This window comes from Vespa crabro, chromosome 17, assembly GCF_910589235.1.
Source record: "Vespa crabro chromosome 17, iyVesCrab1.2, whole genome shotgun sequence".
Classification (NCBI taxonomy): Eukaryota; Metazoa; Arthropoda; class Insecta; order Hymenoptera; family Vespidae; genus Vespa; species Vespa crabro.
The window spans coordinates 5,475,562-5,498,076 of NC_060971.1; the positions used below are offsets into that span (position 1 = coordinate 5,475,562).

At 37.9% G+C, this 22,515-nt stretch overlaps 1 protein-coding gene across 3 annotated transcripts in view; it reads left to right on the forward strand.

Annotated features, from left to right (window-relative positions):
* The window catches only part of LOC124430119 (Krueppel-like factor 6), a 232,050-nt gene that overhangs the window by 57,656 nt on the left and 151,879 nt on the right, over positions 1–22,515 (forward strand). For 2 of the 3 annotated variants that reach the window (XM_046976253.1, XM_046976252.1), the window contains exon 2: positions 15,628–15,717. The exons of the other annotated variant lie outside the window; for it this stretch is intronic. In XM_046976253.1, the coding sequence (XP_046832209.1) occupies positions 15,628–15,717 (90 nt within the window). The remainder of the gene's footprint in view (positions 1–15,627; positions 15,718–22,515) is intronic. 3 annotated transcript variants of the gene reach the window in all.

Below are 22,515 nucleotides of genomic sequence, written 5' to 3' on the forward strand. Positions count from 1 at the left end.
TTGATTTTAATTGCCAATCGTATAGAAAAGAATAAGAAGAGGGACGACACGTTTACAATCGAAAATTGTCGATTATATCGAAATGGGGAAGCAAGCAAGCGAGCACATTGGATCGACGTCGCATCTATGGAAATCTTAAACCGCAAGGGGTAACGTGATCTCGCTAGCTCGCAGGTGTTGGCATACCGTGCAGTAAACACACAAGTACCTTCGCGAGCTGAAGGAAAATTTTAAAGGTCGGCCTTCTATACGAGCACGAGTCTTAGAACGAGAAAGAGAGAGAGAGAGAGAGAGGGAGAGGGAGAGAGAGAGGAAGAGAGAAAGAGGTCCCTCTTACCGTGTGGCGTATACCATCGGTCTTTCACTCCTGCGACTCGGCACTACCTTCGACGATCATAACTAACCAACCTGCCGGTACACGAATCGTTGTTTATGAAACTCGTAGCCACGTTCGAGAGACATCTCGAATAGAAAGAGAGAGAATACACCGTTAGGTGTCTCCTACCATTCTCTTCCCTATCTTTCTCTCTTAACTTCCTTTTATTTCAATACTTCATCGAAACTACGATACTTTCGAAAGGTAACTTCTCCTAATTAGAAAAATCGATCGCATTTACTCGATAAAGTTAAATCGGTCAGCCGACGCACGATCGGTGATCGTAAGAAGAAGAGAGTATCGGCTTTTAATTATTCGCCGAGGAGGAACTGGAAAATGTGTGTCTGCGGCGATTTAAGCCGACGTTTTCTAATCGGTTGGAAGGAATCGGCGACAGGCACAGTTAGAGAAAACGAACGTGGGAGGAATTAACGTTGGAAAGGAAAGACGATGCATCGCGATGCATCTCGATCGACTAGCGGCGCCTTGATACGCGATTTAACGTTTCTCTTCGTTCTAACGAGAGGGAACGTGGAATTTAATAAGTGTTCCTTTTGTTCCGCTTTTTCTTTTCTTTTCTTTTTATTCCTTTTTTTTCTCTTTTTTTTCCCTTTTTTTTTCTTTTTCTTCTCTTTATCATCCTCGTAAACTATGCATGAAACATCGTCATGATTCGACGTGATCGCTTAAAAATATTTATACTTTACGACTTCTCCCCTCCTTTTTTTTCATTTCGAAAACCTAAACGACGATACAAAACCGTATCCATTAAATCACGAAGCAATTACATTCTTTAGCAGACATTATTGTGCTTCATGGTGTATCCAAGTGTGCGCATTAAACGGAACGTGTATTTAAAAGCGAACGAAACGGCGTGTATCAGTATACTTAATTATATGCAGAGACGTCAGCAAACGTTGAACGACCCACGGATTCCAACGATTCCGGTATCTGGTTTCTGCATACCATCCACCGAGCTAGTCATTTTTTAAGGCGTGGCCGTCGGGGCTTTAAGCTCTCGTCATTCGAAGAGATTAAAAGTTTACGTCGTCGTATTCGTGGTAAAGCCTTCGTGGATGCATTAGAACGTGATAATTATTTGATTAGATAGAAAATACAGAGGAGACGGGACGAAGATGAGCTAGAACAATGAGTGGGAGGATGGAATCAGTGTTACGTAAGTGAAAGAAAGAGAGAGGGAGAGAAAGAGTGAACACGTTTTGCGTAGTTGCCTTTTGCGTTTACGTGTCTCTATGTATTAGATATTATAATGTATATATCTATTCAAGAAAAACTTTTACGTCAATCGTCTCGTTCGATTTTTCTTTTTTCTTTTTCACTATGAAAATTTATTTCATTTGTTAATTCGTAAAAAGAAAAAAAAAAAATATATATATATATATATATATATTTATATATACACATATTATTTTTCGTCCGCATTAAACATTAATTTTTACGTAGTTTTTCTATTCTCGTTGTCGGTGATTTATTACGTAAAATTATGTTATGATCGATTAAATTTCTTTTCGATTAACGCTTTAAATCGTTATAATAGTTAATATAGAATGATTCTCTTTCTAGCACTTCTTACGTTCGTTCTTTCGTAGGAAAGGAAAGGAGGGTTGTGGGAAACGAGAAACGTGTTTTCTTCTTAGGTCGAGCGCGTGCGGGAGTGTGCGTTTACGGATAGATTTTTAAAGTTGTTGTATCATTGCACAACGGCCATAAAGTCATAAGGAAGAGCAAGACTGTTCGCAACGCGGCAGCAACCGCGAGTACGGCAGCGCGAGTCCGAGGCCTCGCACCGATTTCATCGGTCGTCGTATTTCAGTCAGCTTTAAAGTAGTCGTAAAACAGTTTTGCTTTCGAGTCGTGTAAAGCGTCTTGACTACGCCTATGCGTTTGCACGCTTCGAAAGATGCGTGCCCTTTCGTAATTAACAGTCCTCCTCTCTCTCTCTCTCTCGTATTTCTTTTTAGCACGGTCACCATCGGACTATTTAAAATATTTGCCGAGCACGTTCGACGAGACTTCGGAGGTAACTTTTCTTTATATCCTTTGGCTATTATAGGAAGTTAGTTGAGTTACTTTCAAAGCAGTGCCAGAAGATTAAAGAGATGAAAGATGAATGAGTAAAAATACGTAAACGAGCGAAATCTTCTCTATTATCTCTTCTTTTTTTTTTACGAATAGACACGCAAATCCTAAATTAAAAAAGAATAGATAAAGGTAGATAATATCGATTTTTAAAACGTATACGCGTTACTTTTACTAAGCATTTTTACGTATCTCGTAGATTTTTCTCCTCGTCCGTCTATGTAATCTTCTTTCTAGAATTTGATCCTTGGAGTAAAAGCCATAGTAATTAAAATTGATTGAGTGTTCGTTGATAGTCACGGTACGAGATACGAACGAAGGTGGAGTTTAACTACTGGACACAAAAGGCTGTAAGCGAAGAGTGCAGCCATTACCGATGCTGATGAGTTCTCTTCGTTATCCACAACGTCCCGTAAATCTTTCCAACTACGTTTAGACGAGTATCTTTCTTTCTCTCTGTTATTTTCCGATCGAATCTCTCTCTATCTCTCCCTTCCCCTCTCTCTCTCTCTCTCTCTCTCTCTCTCTCTCTCTCTCTCTCTCTCTCTCTTACGAAGTGTAGTTAAGTATAGTTAAGTACAATTCACAATAGAACGAATTTTATATCGTTTATCTCGCTCATTGTAACGTCATAAAATCAAGACGAGAGAGTTAGAGTCGGATTGTATCGGCATTAGAAGGGACGAGTAGACTAATTACGTAGGAAAGGAATATAACTTATTATGGGAAATAAAAGGTGGAAAAAACAAATACATCGTTTCGAAAATGATGGGTTTTAATTGATCGTTTACGTGATTGCACATGATTGCCTTTAATATTATCCTTTTTAATATATTGTACAAGTTTTTTGATCGTTAATTTCTTTAAAATTTTTTCCCTTAAAATTAAAGTAATGTGAAAATACAAAGACCCTGCATTCAAAATTCGATTCGAAAAGGAGATACTTTTTACTATTCCGAAGATACATTATCTTTCGAGGGTGATCAACGATTATATTCGTGAAAATGAAGATTCGACATGGACGTTCAATGGATTATCGAGAAATTCATGCGGCATTTTAGGGGCAATAAAAGACATCGAATCGTGACGTGAAATAATCGTTTACGAGCGCGAAATCGATTTATTGGGAAGAAGTTCGCAACGCCCACCTTGTAATCGCATCTTTTGCGGTATTCGGAAACGGAATCGAGTTGAATTAAGTCTGGATTATCGTCGTCAAATTATCGAGGATGAAAGAAGATTGAAGGGGAATATGAAATTTTTTCTTTTTTTTTTTCTTTTCTTAAGGAAAAAGAAGAAAAAAAGGTCATTCCTGAAAGCTGGCTTTTCAATTGGACGGACCAAATCATCGATTTAATATTCACCTTTTGTGTTTCGATCTCACGCTTCGTTAATAGAGAAAAACTAAATAGAATAGAATCGTGATCGTTTATTTTCTTTGGGAAAAGAGTTAAGACAGTACGAGAGGAAGGATGTAGGCGTGAGACAGGTGTATATGTATAGGTATACGTTGCACGCATTTATTCATTCGGACCCGTCGAATCCGTATCGTCTTCGTCTCTTCGGCTCGCGGTTAAGGTAATTGCATTGTACGCGCTTGTCCTTTGAAACGCCAATCACCAGCGACAAAACGTTCGTCGCGCCGAAGCGAATCGCGTTTGCGGCCGTCCGCCGTCGGCTCTTTAAACCTCTCGATCTTCTCTCCGACGAGAAGAGAGCAAAGAGAGAGCGAGAGAGAGAGAGAGAGAGAGAGTCGAGCCAAGTCAAGCGAACCTTTTACCCGTACGTGTCTGCAACGTCCACCTTCGTCTTATTCTCTCACTTTAAAGGATCTTTCGATTGTTCTTTAAAATTTTTTCCCTCGGGGAAGAAATAAGAGAAAAAAAAAATCGAAAAGAAACAAAACTTGCAGATAAATTTTTATAAGAAGATCGTATATATAAATTTGAATGAATGTATTTGTGTTAAAAAAAAAAAACAAGAACACAGAAAAAGAAAAAAAGAGAAAAAAAAATGGTAAAAGATTCGATATTAATTTTTTCTTTTACTCGAGATTTCTTCTTAGATATTCTCGAAACGTGACGATCGATATCACTGAACATCGAGTTTATCGCGAACGAAGGAGTATACGATACGTATAAGAAGCCAAGCGTAGGCGGTTGCTTAGCTTCTCGCTGACATTACTTAACTACTTAAGTTACTTACAAGCGACGTTGTTATCATCGAGTTTTCTAATAGATTGGCGATTTCTATATTTTTCTAGTAATAATGAATCATCGAACATTGTATCGGAAAAAAGAGAAAAAAAAAGAAAATATCGAGAGATCTTTTCGTTAGAAATAAGATTCGTTGGATATATGGTGAAAAATCATGAAAATCTAATACTTTTCTTCTTCTCAATAATTTATCTAAATGACGTTGCGGGGAAAAAAAAAGAAAAATGAGGGGAGAAAAAGAAAAAAGAACATTGCCGCATTGCCGTTTCTAACAGATCGTTAACGGTTCGCAGTTAGGTATGATACCTAATGATCATCGTTTTTATATTAGCAAAGAAACACGTAAAAGATAGAGATTGAGAGGAAGTAAAACGTTATTACAATCTACTTTTCTTCGAGGACATCGAAACTCTGAAATTATTATGAGACGATATTAAGAAAGGATCGGTCTTGTATGTATGTGTACATATATATATAGATATATATAAACTACATCCGCGAAAGAAAGCGTGATTCTCGAGAATTTGATCTCTCCTATTTCGTGACAAACACGCTCGTCCACGAGCCCTCTATCTCTTTTTCCGCAGGAAATGAGAAGATAAAAGAAAAGAAAAAAAAATTACATAAGCAAAAAAAAAACAGAGCAATAAAACAGAAGAAGAAGAATACGAAAGAAAAAGGATAACGAAAGTAGACTTCTTCCTTTTGTCAAATCACAAATTATCTTTCTCGATTACTCGTCACAAAATGGGAGGTGATACTAATAATTTGTCGGATAAAAGGATGGTAGAAGGATAAAAGCAAATAAGTCAGAAAGAGAGAGAGAGAGAGATCAACCTAAGCGTTTCCATTCATTCCATGACCTCATCAACGTCGTAGGAACGACGATCTTGTTCGTGCGAGAGCTTCGTAAGAGAGCTCGACCACCGCCTCTTCATTCCGTTTCTCTATCTTATTCTATGTCCCTCTCTCTTTCTTTCCCTCTCTCTCTCTCTCTCTCTCTCTCTCTCTCTGTCGCTTCAATGTTCACTCGAGAAGAGTCATAGGTCGTGCCCTCGCACGCCTTATCACGGACGTGCAACGCGCCTCGTAGTTGGCATTTCGCGCGAGATTCTACTTATGCGCTAAGGACTCTCCTTCGAGCTTCCGTTTCACCTCCTTAGATTTCTTATTGAAAATGACAAGAAGGGGAAAAGGAGGACGAAAACGTTGTTCATGCACGAGGTCAAATTCTTATGAAGTCGTCGTATTATTAAAATCATTAAAATTATTTTTCCTCAGAAGTTCTCCTTCCTTTTCTCTCTCTTTCTTTTTTCTTTCTATTTTTTTTTTTTTTTTTTTTTTTTTTTTTTTTTTTAATTATCACGATATTCGATATTCGATATGCTACGTTTGCGGAAGCGATTGCTTTCCCTCGTAAATCGAATTCGGCAATCTCTCCTTCTAGATTCGGTCGGACTTTCAACAATTTTATTTATACATTGGAGAAACGAGGATTCTGGTCCTGGTAAAAAGTGGACGGCCGGATGATTGTCTCTTTACACGGCCAATCTTATGGTTCTCACGTTCGGAATTGTAATTTCATCGATCGAGAACCGTATTGAAAGAAAAGGCAGAGAGAGAGAGAGAGAGAGAGAGAGAGAAAGAGAGATATGAAAGAGTAAAGAAATGAAAGAGGACATTAGTGTCTTTTCTCAACGATGAAGATACGATGATCGACGTGCGAAATAAATTATTCATTTTTCTGTAAGGAAGTAATAAAAAATATAAGAGGGGATAAGGAGAAAGAGAAGGAATAAGAGGAGGAGAGAAGGAAGCGTCGAGCTTTTTACGAGCGATGAATAGTTTCGTTCGCTCTTTGACTTCCTCCTTTCGATGCGCGAGAACCAAGAAGAGAAAGGCATTGTTGTCTCTCTGGCTCGCAATGCATTTGTAGATTGAACGAAGCTCGAAGCATCCGCATACGGATTCACATATACATACATACATACATACATATATACACATGTATTTTATATTATATATATATATAAAACTTAAATTAAACAAAACTTGATAAACCATCGTTATTTTCATCGATTAAATCAAATAAATGCATCAATGTTTCAGCACTATATTCAGTATAATAATCATTGACTCACGTATAACGTCTACATGATAAATAATAATGAGCTACGTGCGAACAAGAATTTTTCATCCTTATCGCCCTTGTCATTCGTAGAATCATATGTACGTATGTCGTTGTATAAACGTATGCCTGATAGAATTTGGTTGTGTGTTCTATATAATAACAATATGATTTACGATTGATGATGTGTCATATAACATCATTATCATCTTCGTTAAATATTTGTTCGAACTTTTAATACGTTCTTTTTTGTGTATTTTTTGTAATCATTTCAAAAAGCTTTCGATTCCTCCCTAAATCTTGTACCTGTTCAAGGTCCAATTCTCATTTAGACACGCTCCTGCCCTCTCCTCCACAAGATAGACAGACCGACACACCCACACCATAATAAAACCCGGCCCACCTGAGATAAGACAGGAGACGTCAAGATAATAAAGGATCGCAAAGGATCGAAAAGGATCGAATAGAAACGAACAAAATTGAATGAGATCGAATAGATCCAAGATTTTGATCCTATTAGATTTTATACGATCTTATTTGATTCCATTCGACTCTATTCGTTGCTAGTCCTGTCCCTTTTTTTTTGTCTTTCCCTTTTCATTGATATAACTTTGAAATAAATCAGAAATCAGAATTAGAAGTAAATAAATTATGTTAAATTTACTTTCAAAAAACCAAACGACTTAGGTTTTTCTAAACTTTCACTTCACGAAGATGTTCTATCTTTTTGAAGTTATTAGGGTGTTTCCATTAAAAAAAAAAAAAAAAAAAAAAAAAATTAAAGATAAAAGAAAAGAAAAAAATTTGAGCATATATATATATATATATATATATATATATATATATAATTCGTGCATACACCTGCCTGTAAGAGTTCTCTTCATAGCTTCGTGGCGCCAAGACGAAAGGATGATATTCCGTTCTCTATCTTTCTTCTCTTCTCATTCCTTCCTTTTTTCTCCTCCCATTTTGGTTCTAGCTATATTGTGGGTGTGCTTTGTTTCGTGCGTCGGCGTACTATTGTGGAAACTCTACCATTTACTTAGGTAGTAAAACATCCGAGTACCATGAGCTAGCTCGCTCGAAGCCTGTAATATTCTCTCTTCTCTGCGAACAATGCGATTCGAATTCATCTCTCTCTTTCTCTCTGTCTCTCTTTCTCTCATCTTGAAGCTTCTCCTCCTCGTCGACGCACATTCACCTGTACTACAAAAAAAAAAAAAAGAAAAAAGAAAAAAAGTGCTTGTATTGTTCATTTTATTCGAATAGTATCTCCTTTTTACGCAACATTTGCATTTACTTTGAAACAAAAGAAGAAAAAAAAATAAATAAATGATAGACAATTTTTGTTTCGATTTATTTCAATTTATTTCGATTCGATCGAATAATACTATTCGTCTTGAACATTTATGTCTTTTTCTTGAATAATTACGATATATGCTATCTTCGTATATACATATAGTTTAATAAAGACGAACCAAAGTGTAGGAACAAGGTTTGTTTACATTTGCGTGCTTGACTAATTTCACGCTGTAAACATTCCGTATTCAGTCTCCTCGCGTGTTGCGTACTTACGTACATATATACAGAGGAATCTTAACGTTTCTTTCGTATTATTTCTTGGGTGGTCCTGAGGTTGTAGCATGTAAAGCAAGTATTACTTTTCGAAATGTGACGAAAAATAAGAATTTTTCTCAAAGCTAATTATTATACAATGCCTGTATTTTATTTCAAAATCGATGCCGCGTTTTTAATATATGTATGTACGTATGTACATTTGGAGATATTTGTTTTTATTTTTTTCTCTTTTCATTTTTCTTCGAAACTTTATCATCGAAAAAGAACGATTATTAACATAATGAAGGACCACGAGGTACAGATATGCGAAGACGATGAGAATTGAAATTATCTGTATTTTTGTTTCAATTCGAAAGAAAAAAATAAGATACGTCGTTAATATCTTTTTCTTTGTTTTACTGTTTTCGTTTTTCTTCGTCGCATATTATATATTCAATCGATTTATTTTTGATTAACCTGTTGGTTAATCCATTTAACGCGATTGATTTTCATTGAATCGGTCAGTTTTCTATGTCAAAGATCAATGAGGTAATGTGACGATGATTTCATGCAATTAATTAAACGAACGAAAAACACAATGGCGCGTTAAAGCAATTCACGTAACCGATGGAAAGTAAACTCCGACGGTTTGCCATTTGAGAGTGCGAGAAAAAGATACAAATGCAGATAGAAAGAGAGAGAAGAGAGAGAGAGAGAGAGAGAGAGAGAGAGAGAGAGAGAGAGAAAAGGTTAGAAAACGATCAGCAATAAATATTATAAAGCAGCTATATAAAATCATTACGAGTGTTCCAATCTGGATACATTACATAATAGATAAGAAATATATACGCGACGTTAGGGGAAGTACAACGTTCACACTCTATATTACCTGTATCATCGATAATAAAATGAGAAATGTAGGATGATTTTTAAATGATGAAAAAATATTACTCTACGTTCAATATTTCAATATTCGTTTATTACGTCGAGATACAAGAGCCGAGTCTTTAAAAGCAATAGAGAGATAGAGATAGAGATAGAGATAAAATGAGAGACAGTGAAAAGAGAAAGAGAAAAAGAGAGAGGAGGATAGACTTCCGGAGAAAGTATCGTTTTATCGGCAGTCCATGGAGGCACGTTTATCAGTTCTAGTAAGAATGAACCGCATGAAGGATCAAAGTGCAAGTCTCTGCCTTACGTATTTAGTACGTTGATGGGATGAGACTCACCGTCTTCTTTCCGCATTTATTCGGACTACATTTCTCTAACTCTTTCTAAAAATGCTGAGAGAACGAACAAGGAGAACGAAGTTTCTCGGCGTGATGCCTTGGTATCACGAAGTGTAATAATATACATCGAAAAGCCGACAACACGTGCCACGTTTTCGAGTTGCATGATTTACGCGATTACTCTCGTATGCACGGCTCATATGCATACGTAACCGTCCGTAGACACGTAGGGTGACTCTAGTCGTTCGTTCTTTCTTGACTTTTCTCTCTCTCTCTCTCTCTCTCGTTTTTTTTTTATTTATCTATCCATCTATCCATCTATGTATCTATCTATCTCTTTCTTCTGGCATGCACATAATCTCTCGTGGCAGAAGACGAGGTACGAACTTTCACCGCTCGGACGAAAGTAAAGGACGAACGAGTTTCGTTTATGGAAAATAAAGAATACGAAAGGATTAGAACTTGTGTTATTTCGTTCGTACGATCATTTGGAATAATAATTTTTATTACGCAAAAAAGTTTTTTTTCTTTCTTTTTTTTCGTTAGCAATTCCTCGAAACGGATTCATCAGGTGAAAAAACATCAGCTCACCCTCGATGCATTGAAGAAGATACACGGAGAGAGAGAGAGAGAGAGAGAGAGAGAGAGAGAGAGAGAGAGGGAGAGAGGGATAAAGAGAAAAAGAGGGGAAGAAGAGCGATGACAGCTTTCACAAGAGTTTAAGACCCTGTCCAAAGAGTGGAGGACAGTTTGACGTGTATGTTTAACCGGTCTCAACGCAATCTTCTTCTTCGTTTCAATTAGGCTTCTACCCTAATTGAATAATTCTCGTTAGTCTTGTCCGTTCGGTTAAGCTGCAGTTTCGGGACGAATAAGGGCACCCTTAACGCCAGAGAAGCCTCGTTGGGACGAGAGAAAAGTTTAACAAAAAATGGTCGTAGAGAAGAGGGCCCGGTGCAACGGGCAAGTCGAGTTATTTTAACGAATGTAATTACCAAAGTCGTTCGATTATAACCGTACGAAACGATTGAACTAACTGCTTCTGCATTGCATTGCATTGCATTCACATTTTCGATCCTTTCTTAGAGTCTCTTTAATCTTTCTCTCTTCCTCTCTCTCTCTCTCTTTTCTCGTTTTACGTATATTATCAGTAAGATGATACGTGTCATCATTAAAAAGCTGACTTATTGCTTTACCCGCATTGCATTTCTGATTTATGTAGAAGGAACTTTTTCCTTTTACATTTACTCGTTACACTTAGTTATCGGACAATCCTCCGATCGTGAAAAAACTCTACGCCGATGATATTCGACGTATTATTGGGTTAGAATACAATGTCGACGAACTAAAGGATTTACGGAAGCAAGTATCGATTCTTGGAACACGTTACGAATACCCCTCGACTGTTACGATCGTACAGTAAATATCGAGAATATTGGTATAATATGTAGATCTAAACGCATACGTGGCTTACTACGTTTAATATCGTTCGTAAATCAAAATAGGCCATTGTTTTCCTTCATCGAATGACCTTACTATCGTACTCCGTACTATCCCTTTATACATACATTACGTTTTTCTTTTACGATATTACGATCGGTTAGTATAAAGCTTATTACTCTGCTCTACATGATATTTTCTTTTTCTTTTTTCTTTGTACGATGTACTAAGAACGCAGAGAGATACTCCTAGAAAAAGAAGAAAAAGAAGAAGACGAAGAAGATTAGGTAATGTTTTTCCGTATCTGCGAAGATTATTTCCTATATGTACATACATATGTGTGTTTGTGTGTGTTCAATCCTATATTACTCGAGCGAAGCGAATAAGAGTTGTAGCGAATGAGAGACATAATTTTTCCTACTTCTTTCTTCTTCTTCTTCTGCTTTTCTTTTTCTTTTCTTATTCTTTCATTTTTCTCTTTCCTTTCTTTTTTCTTTTTTTCTTTCTTTTTTTTAATTTTTTTCTTCAACTCGCAAAAGTTTTAATAGATCCATCTAAGTGCACTATCTATCTAAACTATGTATGTACATGCATATGCATTTCTCATTTTGATTCGATGCAATCGTACAAATTCGATAAGTTTGCAAATATATTTTGCGAGATTATATAATCTAATAGAAATGTCTGGTGTAATAATGTAAGTAATTTTAGATGGGCAACGAAGTATATATATAAGATCGTATATAGGAGAAACGAGTGGAGTTTAATCGGATCTCTCTCTCTCTCTCTCTCTCTCTCTCGCTCTCTCTCTCTCTCTCTCTCTCTGGGTAGTTGAACGTGCTGAAACGATATCTGCTTTCGTGTATGTAAAGACCGTTTAAGAAATTAATACTCAGGAGGCGCGAGCAAGTAATAATTACGTTTATTCTAGTTGTATATAGTATACGTAAGAGAGGATTCGAGATACGTAATTGGATTTAGGTCGTTTTGTCGAGTATTCAACTAATGAACGCATAATTAACGACGATTGCATAATTAATATTATAAATATTTCGCTAATGCAGTCGTGTTTACGTAATGGTACTCTGCTTTTGCCGACTGGTTTCGTTGGTTATTGCCTTCGGCCGTTTAGAGTTGAAACGTGCGCGATTAGAGACGATGTGGCGGACGTGAACGTGAACGTGCAGAGAGGTGCATTGAGGTGCATAAGAGTGCATAAGAGCCGCATAAAGAAGGAACAAGCGCCATTTCACACATTATATTTGAGATCTGCCCCACCTTCGGCCAACTCAAACGGCGGGGGGAGGGGAAGGGGGAAGGGGGGGGGGACATATCTCTCTACCGCATTGCAAATCACTTTCATAGTCCTGTTTTTATGACCGAAAGTTATAATTTACGGTCCACCCGATTGGCGTAACTCACCGCACGCAGAAGGATTACACGCTTACCGTGGACGCTTATATGGAAAATCGCTTTTACCAGAACGCACCGAGTTCTCGAGCCCTAATCCATTAACGACCTCTCGCTGCGCCGCCGTGGGAAAGAAGGAGAAAGAAAGGGTGGGGGGAGTGGGGAGAGAGGGTCAGGGTGGGGCGGGTGAGGGGGAAAAGAAAGAGAGAAAAAGATATATACGTACATATATAAGAGAGGGAGAGAGATAGAGAGAGAGAGAGAGAGAGAGAGAGAGATCTCTTTTCTCGTATTTGCCTCTTTTACGCTTAGAATTAACGCGTAAGATTGCAAGGATTAAAGCGATATCTTTAATTCGTCTTTATATCGAATTAACCAATCCCTATTTGTAAGATTAATCTCCTCGATGTTAAATGAACAAAAAATTTTCTTACGATTTACGAAACTACGAAATCTTGTACTTTGTATGTATATACGAAATTTTCGTTTAATGCTTTTCAAAAGTTTATTCTTCTAGAGGCAAATCTTTATTGGACAATGCAAACTTATATTTCTCGAATACGAATACTTATATCTCTAGAATAAGAATGTTTCTAGATAGCAATCGAGTCCTATATTTCATTGATCATATATTATATATATATATATATATATATATATATATGTATTTAGATATAAATAGAATATGTACTATATCGACTTGCTTCCTTGCTTGCTATCGAATATCTCGGCATATTCGAGAGAACCGAAGTTCGTCGTCTTTCAAGAAGCCGAATCAATTTTCAACGTGCAATCTTGCGATATTACAGGAAAATAGGAGAAATCCCGTGGAGAAAGTAAAATACGAGCGTTGCAATATTATCGTCAAACGCAATATGTATAACGCAATATGTATGTAATAATAATAATAATAATAAGAATTACTCTCTACGTATTTTCACCCTTTGTTAGTGAAGCATTGAGATCATTTATATATTCATGGATTATTAAGTACACCTACGATATTAACAAACTCAATTAGACGGAGAAAAGAATATATATATATATCCCTTCTTTTTTTTTTTATTTTTAACCAAAAAATTTTCAAGAATATTTTCCATTTAGTAAATCTGAAATTTTCAATTCGACGTATCGCAATACGATCGTTATCGAATAAATAAAATTGTTAATCAATAAAGCGTAAATCTGTCTTTAGTTTTTCAATTCTTTCTTTTCTATCTTCACGATTTCTCTTCCGATTTAATGGTAATAACTACCGAGAATTTCTTACATGTGTATGTGGGTACGTAGATGTGACATTAACATACATCATAGTACCTCGCAAACGGGACATGTTTACGATAGTTGTTTTCTGCAGTTCAATAGCCTGATCATTTCCTATGAATTTATGTGTGTCACCGAAGTGACAGATTTTTTTTAAATATAGATTATTCACGAGACCTGTATGTGTATGTATGTATACATATATATATATATATATATAGATGTAATTCATACAGCTAGTTTCGATATAGATAGAATATAAAAATAATAATCGAGATCGAACTTAACTTTTCTATTACTATACGAGACATAGGAACGTAATAAAAAGCATGTAGTACTAGCTCGTACGATAGGCTCGCAAAAATGACGCTTTTAAAACGTCGGAAGATCGATCGATATCTTGAGACGAGTCATACATCGTTGGGAACGTAGAAAACGAGGGAAATGTCGATTACGTCGTCGGCACGTTAAAGTTTCGCGTATCGATCGGTCGAAAGAAAGAAAGAAGAAAGACGCGTGGAGCGTGCGAGTGAATCTTTTATATAATCTCTCTTTCTCTCTCTATCTATCTATCTTTCTCTTCGTCTGTCTGTCTGTCTGCCAGTTCGTCCGTCCGTCCGTCCGTCCGTCTGTCTGTCTGTCTGTCGTCTATCTATCTCTTTCTCTCTCGTCGTTCTCTAGCAACATCAAGATCGTTCTCTTATCTTCTGAACGAAACAAGTTGTCAGCCCCCGAGGGATATCGCTCGTCGTATGTATGTATGAATGTACGTAAAGAAAGGAATAAATAAGAAATAATTCTCCCGAGATGACACTCGCGTACAGTTTGAAAAAAGAAACGCGCGAGAAATACACAGGCCGTAAAGTGTGCTTCTACTTTTCTCTATCATTTCCTTGACTTTTACCGCGTAAACATTTAAATAATTTATCGATTCGCGAATGGACGGACGGTTTTCAATTCCCTCGTGATCGGTTCATTATCACCGGACGTACGGGTGGTCCATGGAACGTTTCTCGAAAGCACACCATAGTCATCATAATACTTGCATTTTCTTCTTCTTTCTTTTTCGTCTTCTTCTTCTTCTTCTTCTTTCACGTTGCGTCGTCGACGACGAGGACGATAAGAAGAAACGATGCAATTACTCTCTTTTATTTTTCTCTCTCTCTCTCCTTCTCTCTCTCTCTCTTTTCTTTTACTCTCACGTTGCATTTTCTCTTTCGTTGCTTCATCCCTGAAGCTCATAGACTCCCGTAGAAACGGACATTTAACGTTCCCGTATGTCGAGAGCGCGTGTTCTCGCTCGTCACGCTAGAAAAGCGTAATTGTTTTAACGTTTTAATAACTGCACTCGCGTGCGCCTGATGCATTCGCAACAGCGACTGACACGTAACTGTCGTGGAATAAGGCGAAAGAGAAAGAGAGAAAGAGGAGGATTAATGTGTCCTGTGGTCTCAAAAGAGAATTATCTACGTTTTACCGGACTAAAGTAATTCTTTTACCGATTCTTTATATCTTTCCTTCCCATTGTAATAAAATATTTTATTATTTATAATCTTAACGGGTTAGAAAATTTTTAAGCCAGCGATAATGTTATTAGCTATCTTGGCGATTATAATATATATTATTTCTTTTTCATTCATCGATCATTCAATGTTCGTTTCATTTTAAATTAATTAAATGAATTGAAAATTCTTTTTCTTTTCCTCCTTTTCTTTTAAATCGTTCGTAAATGTATTTATAGAAATCAGACTCGTCGTTCTTTCTTCGTTCTCGCTAATTTTCTTAGAAGAGCAATTTCATCTTACCAAGGAGGGCCATTACGATTGCTATAATAGCTCTCATCAGAGCTCACTGCCTATCACCTTTACCTTCGTCTTGTCTAATTACAGGTCACGTTTATTGTTTCAGGAGGAGAGCGAGCTCTCGAGCAAGCGGTGGGCTAGTGCGCCCCGCCGCCCGGACAGCCCCTGCGTCCTGGGGGCACCGACGTCTAGGGAGGTTAGCCTTCTTACCTTTTTTTTTCCATATCTTTTTTCAAACGTTTACTATATAATATTATTTTTATTTACATTGTAAATATCTTCAGACTGCATGGTTATTATCCCTTACCTCGAGTGCGACTTTAAACAAATTTTTATATTTATTTTCAACGATTTATTCGATGCAATATCATTTGATTCATCAGCATAATTAGAAAATTAAAGAGTTTATTACAATATAATAAGTATAATGTTTGTAATACACACGCGCACACACACACGCATATATATATATATATATATAAATATATTATACTTCGAACATAAGATTAAGATAAAATTATTATAACATTGTAGTAAGGCTCTTGAAAATTATAATCATTATTTCTCCTTTGATACGTTATATAGTTTTATTGGTAAAATTCACAGTCTCAATTTGTTTACAATCATTTTAAGACTGAAGGGACCTTTGAGAAACGTTCGAGGTGGAAGGAGTAAGCGAGTAAAAGTCGATCGGCCACCGCGAATGGAAACTCGCTCGATTCCACACGAGTACGTGATGGCACCCAAATCGTAAAGTCGAACACGTTAGTTCGACGCGTCGTACGTACATACATCGGGCTACTACTAATAGGGGATTAGCACGCTTAGCAAGAACCGCTGCGTGTCGGCACGTCGTCGCCGGAAAGACGATTAACGTCGACATTGCATCGAGGTGTCGATTTAGATACGTGATCCTTCGTTGATTCTCTTTTACGTTCGCCGCGATCTACTAGGGTTTACTTTTTACTAACTTCTTTGCCATTCGATCCTTCGTAGTATCAAGTTTTTATACAATTTCAAGTGAAATCTTGACGTTGATTCTTACCGTTTGATAATTTTTTTTCTTTCTTCTTTCGTTTTGTTTTGATATATCCATTTTTCCTCGACGCACGGCACCACTCGTATAATAATAGGGAGATATAATCGAAGATTAGGATCGATAAATCGTAATTCGAACGATTCGAATATGCAAGGGAAACGCGATGATGGTTAGTGGAAATTCATGGTCAATTTAACGATTTACTCGACAGCTTACACGTTATCTCTCTCTCTCTCTCTCTCTTTCTATGGATAGTTATACATACATACCATAGCAATTAGACAGCTTGATTTTAGCGATGGTAATAAAACCGTCGACGTAATTCCGTATGGTGAATTATCACCGATCGTTGGGTGGACGATTAGAGCTTTTGGTCGTTGTCGTATTTCGCGCGAACGTTTCCTTGGTAATATAACTCCGTAATACATTGTCAAAGACAGCCGACCATCGCGTACCATCTGTCGTTTCAACATCATCGTCTCTAGTAGTTGTTACTTCCTTGAACGTAAGAAATTGCAATTTCCATGGGCTGTCACCGATTGTAACGATTCGAATTACATATTCGTCTCGATCCTCTTATGCAAAAATCGATCAATATTCTTTAATATCAGGATCAAGTACGATTATAAGATTGTAAGATTACTAATCATTGGTGTAAGTCGGAGAATAATAAGATGAACGGAGAGAAAAAAAGGAAAAAGAATTCAGCAATGGCAGGTAAGAGCAAGTGGATCGTACAAAGGATTAATAATAATAGAGAAGGATGTTGAGAATGGCTGCCTGGTAGGATAAGGACCGCAAAGCTATGGACACGCCATCTGGCATCTAGCCACGGACACAGGGCTTTAACGTCCTGTGCAAGCACGTTCTCTCGCATCAAGGTACGGTTCAATTCCGTTACGTGGACGTACCCGCGGGCTTCCCACGCCAATTAAACATGACTCATTAACGGGCAGAAGCCGGTAGCCGGGATCGATGCCTGGCTGCGAAGGAGAACCAAGCGCAACCCTTCTATAATTCTCCAGCGCAGAGGCAATCGGAACTAATCTCGACCATCCTCTTTCTCCTTCTTCGTTCGTTCGTTCGTTCGTTCGTTCGTTCGTTCGTTCGTTCGTTCGTTCGTTCGTTCGTTCGTTCGTTCGTTCGTTCGTTCGTTCGTTCGCTCTTCGTTCGCTCTTCGTTCGTTCTTCGTTCGTTCTTCGTTCGTTCTTCGTTCGTTCTTCGTTCGTTCTTCGTTCGTTCTTCGTTCGTTCTTCGTTCCTCTTCTTCGTTTTTCTTCGTTCTTCTCTCTCTTTTTCTTTCTCTCTCAGCTCCTCCGCAATGCGATATTACCGCGAGAGGTACCCAGTAACTGCGAGCGACGTGTACAGGCCACGATGTTCACGAGAGCAATATTTCTCGCGTCTTGCTAGCGTCCACGCTCGTGTGTAGGAAACCTCGGCAGAGCTTGTACCGCTTCTCTTGTTAAAACCGCTTAATGCATTTCGTTTCGCGATCGCGAAGCAAGTCTTTCGACGTCTAAATTTTACCTCAGGTAAGATTTTTTAGATAACTGTTTCTACGATCGATCTTATTTTCGATATTTAATAATCTATAAAATCGATCGGATTTATCAGGCAATGTCGCCGTATCAAATGATCTTAAGGAAGAACGATATCTCGCGAATAATTGTTGGAGATAATTTATCAAGGTGAAATTAACGCGTTAAATTAAATATATCGAAAAGGAAAAGAATGTTGGACAAACGATAAACAGAAGATAGGCTTGATGGAATATCCATCGGTTGTTGGAACGTTTTTGCTTTTACCGCTTTTCACGAGTTACGAAGAAATCTCTGTCAACCGCGAATCTAACGGGACGTTAGTTTCTTCTAGAGCTACGGGCTGGCTAAACAATAGCGCTATCTCTCTTTACTCTATCGCGCATGGTCTATGCATGCGCACGATGTTGAGTTCCCTTCTTTGTTTTCTTTCTTAGACACTTTCGTTTAACTTTAGGAGAAAGAAGGAGAAGAAGAACAGGTACTGCTGAAGAAAAATGAAAGAGAGAAAGAGAGAGAGAATAGGGTGGATGAGACGAAAAGGGTTAAATTATTGCTCAGAGAGATTTTGCGATTGCTTCCGATAGTCAAGTCGGGATTCCAACGTGGCTTCGTGATACTTAGCAGCTAACTCGTCGCCTACCTTTGGCAGCCATGGAATCTCTTCTCTTCTCTTCTCGTTTCTTCTCGTTTCTTCTATTTTCTTCTCTCTTCTCTCGGGTATACGTGGCCGTAGCTAGTCGAGACGTAGACGTCTTTGCAGGTACGGGGGTGTCCGTTAAAGGCAGCCGTTTAGACAGACTGTGGGATCCCAAGCCAAAGGATAGACCGAACGTGTGTTCGTGCCGAGTGAGCCGAGATCTGGTCACTTAAGGGGATCGACACCAGAGTCCGAGCGTCAATGTCGAAATAACGAGTCTTCGCTTCGATTTCCTTATGTAAAATCATGAGACTGACGCCTCTTCACTGTCTTCACTATACTTTCCTTCTTCTTTTTTTTCTTTCTCTCTCTCTCTCTCTCTCTCTCTCTCTCTCGTCTGTCTCTTTCTGTTCTTCTTTTTCTTTCTTTTTTTCTTCTTCTTTTTTTTTTTTTTTATACATCTTCGAATGATTGAAACGTCGTATTTTTCTATCATCGATTTTTACAACTCTTTCGTATTCTATCTTCAAATACAAATATCTTGAAAATCCTCGAAAGAAACTTGGAACGATCACTGTCACGATCTAATGATAGCTAGGTATGTAGGTTGAAACTGGGACGCATAGAAATAGGAATCACCTACAGTTTACTTTTACGATTCTTTCGATAGGCTTTAGCAATCGGCAGCGTCGAGGAGGAACGTGTGCTTTTTTCTTTTTTTATTTCTTTCTTTCTTTTTTTCTTCTTTTTTAAATCGTCAACTCGAATCCTACATTGTACGTCAAATTTCTAATTTCTAATTTTCTATTGAGATCCATGTAAGTGGGTAAATATAGACAAGCGTGGTATATTTTACATACTTATTAACTTCACGTATATTTTCTAAAAAAAAAAGGAAAAAAGAAGAAGAAGAAGAAGGAATATCGACTCAAGCTACTGTTCATCGAGAGGACCAGAATTCTCTCTCTCTCTCTCTCTCTCTCTCTCTCTCTCTCTCTCTCTCTCGTGATTTTATCCTGTAGGCAGAAGAAGATTTCTCTCTCTCTTCTTCTCTCTCTCATAGTTGTTTGAAGTCTCTTCGTGGAACGTGGGCTGGGCACGAGGGCCTGGCGAGAGGGCTGGGTCGTTTCTTAAGAAGAAAAGAGAGAGAGAGAGAGTACATCGACGTAGAGTGGACACTCCCGGATCTCTCTACTCTTCTCCTCTCTCTCTCCTCTCTTCGTGAGGTGTCGTCACCGCTCGCTTCTCCGGGGCCGCGTGCTCTTCTCTCCGAATTACGTAACTCTCCGAGAGAGGGACAGAGAGAGAGAAGAAGTAACACTCGCGTACGCACGTGGACGTGTTCGTGCGGTACCGCACCTTCCTCACGAATAACGTATAAACGAAGAAAAGAAGGAACGTAAACCGCGACGACTAGACATCTATGTACGATTCGCGCCATTCCAAATCAACGTTTAGCTGGACGCGACGCTGTAATTTTCTTCTTTTCAAGGCTTTTCTTTTCTCTTTCTTTCTTTCTCTCTTTCTCTTTCTTTCTTTTTATCTCTCTTTGTCTCTATCACGTTCAGAAACTTAGACTTTGTCTAAGTTATCTTAGAAAGTTAGGATGACTGTGATTATCGTTGATATTGGAATAAGAAGAAAAGAAAGAGCAAGAATATAGAAAATAAAAACTTCTTCAAAGGAAGAAGAAGAAGAAGAAGAAAAAAAGAAAAGAGAGAGAGAGAGAAAAAGTAAAAAAATAAAAAAATTTAATCTTCGAAAACAGGATTATCTCTTTCTCTTTCTCTCTAATCAGTAAATTTATGGTAATAACATTGTATCTCGTTAATTAGTAAAACTCAATGGAAATAGAGAAATTTGGAATAATCAATGACATTTGGAGAAACGAAATTAGTGTTTAGTCTTTTTATACTTAGTCGGTAGCTTAGTTATATACTATATGCATTCCGTTTTAGTCTTTCTCTCTCTCTCTCTCTCTCTCTCTCTCTCTCTCTTTCTACAGTTGCTTCACGGCTTTGAGTTTTACGTCTACGAATTTACATGTCGACCAGTCTCTCATAGCCGCAACGGCGCATCGCATGCCGCTCAAGGTGTGGCCGAAGAGAGTCCCCACGCACGTTGTACATATGAAAAGAGAGAAAGAGAAGGGTGGATACGAACACGCACAAAAAGCGCGTAGAAGTTATTTCAGTTCTCTTTCCTTCTCATCTCATTTTCTCTCATTGAAAGACAAAGGCGCGAGGATGTTATTTCTATTTTTTTTTCTTTTTTTCTTTTTCTTTTATTTGTTTATTTTTTTATTTTTTTTATTTTCTCCCGAGTAATAGAAGAAGGTAAGTTCGATAGTCGTCGTTGTGCATTCGTATGCGGAATCGCTTTTGTCGAGAAGGCGAGCTTCTTCTTTATCTTTTTCTTCTTCTTCTTCTTCTTCTTCTTCTTCTTCTTCTTCTTCTCGGGTAGGCTTTGTCAAAGACATAAAGTCGATTCACACGCGGCCCACGGACTATGACGATGATCTTTTCTAAGAGCACACCGCTTACAGCTTACCTACTTGGATGACTACTACTCTCTTCGATCGAAAGCAAGTAAGCAAGTACTTAACTTTACATTGGTCTCGATCGTGGCACATCGATAGACGATCCGTGCTCGTATTTTACCGATTTCATCGACAGGTGTATCTCTTTTCTTTATTCTTTCTTTATTATTCTTTAGATCTATCTATCTATCTATATTTCTTTCTTTTTTTTTTTCATTCTTTCTTGATAATGTCCGTCCACCGCGGAAACCGTTCCGTTCAGAGACCAACTCCAGAAAGAAACGATCACAACGTCATTCGATGCCCTCAACATCGAAGCCCTCCGTAAGTAAGTAGGCGACAATGAGTGACCTAACAAAAGGCAACCCGAGATAGCCACGCTCAAACGTTAACCATTGTACGCGCTTTATTTGCCTTCGTTATCGGCCGGATACTAGCACGGTGACGCTGAATTAACGCATAAGGTTTAACGTTACAACGAATTACACGCCTTTATTCTCCATTTAGTCGATGGTCATAACGCGAGAGCTATTAACTTGCTGAGCTTATCGTCTAAGATATGTAAGCCCTCTCATTCTCTCTCTCTCTCTCTCTTCCTCTTTCCCTTTCTCTTTCTTTCTCTCTTCCTCTCTCTCGCTCTCTCTCTCTCTCTCTCCCTCTTTCTCTCTCTTCTTTCTTCCGATCGTATTCTCTCAGAAAATAAATTTTACTCGACGAAATTTATCGTTCTTCCGTTCTGTATATAGCCGATCGTATTTTATAGACGAACACCATGAGCTAGGTGAAAGGATTACGTAGCATCGATTACGAGTATTCGTTATGGCCGATCGATTCCGATCGAACATCGGCAAAATCGACTTGTGTTCGATTCTCTTGTGATTCCTCGAAATCATAGTCTCTCTCTTCGTAGCAGATGAAATATTTCTGTGGAATGAGTCAACACACTTGTTCTCTTTCCAGGCAATACTTACTTATGTACTTCCGGATGTACCCGACTCGTTGTTCCACTGCAAGTACGTCAGTAGATGCTCGTTACTACGAGGAAGAGGAAGATACCGTGTAAGGTGCCAACGTTGCTTATTTCTTTTCGCGTTTTTTTTTCTTTATTTTTGTAGTTTTTTTTTTTTTTTTTAACTATTTGTTTCTTCTTTATCGTTCTTTTCATTTTTCTTCCATCCTTCCTTCCTTTCTTTTTCCTTTTGTTTTCTTTTTTTTGTGTCTTCTTTTTCCTTATTT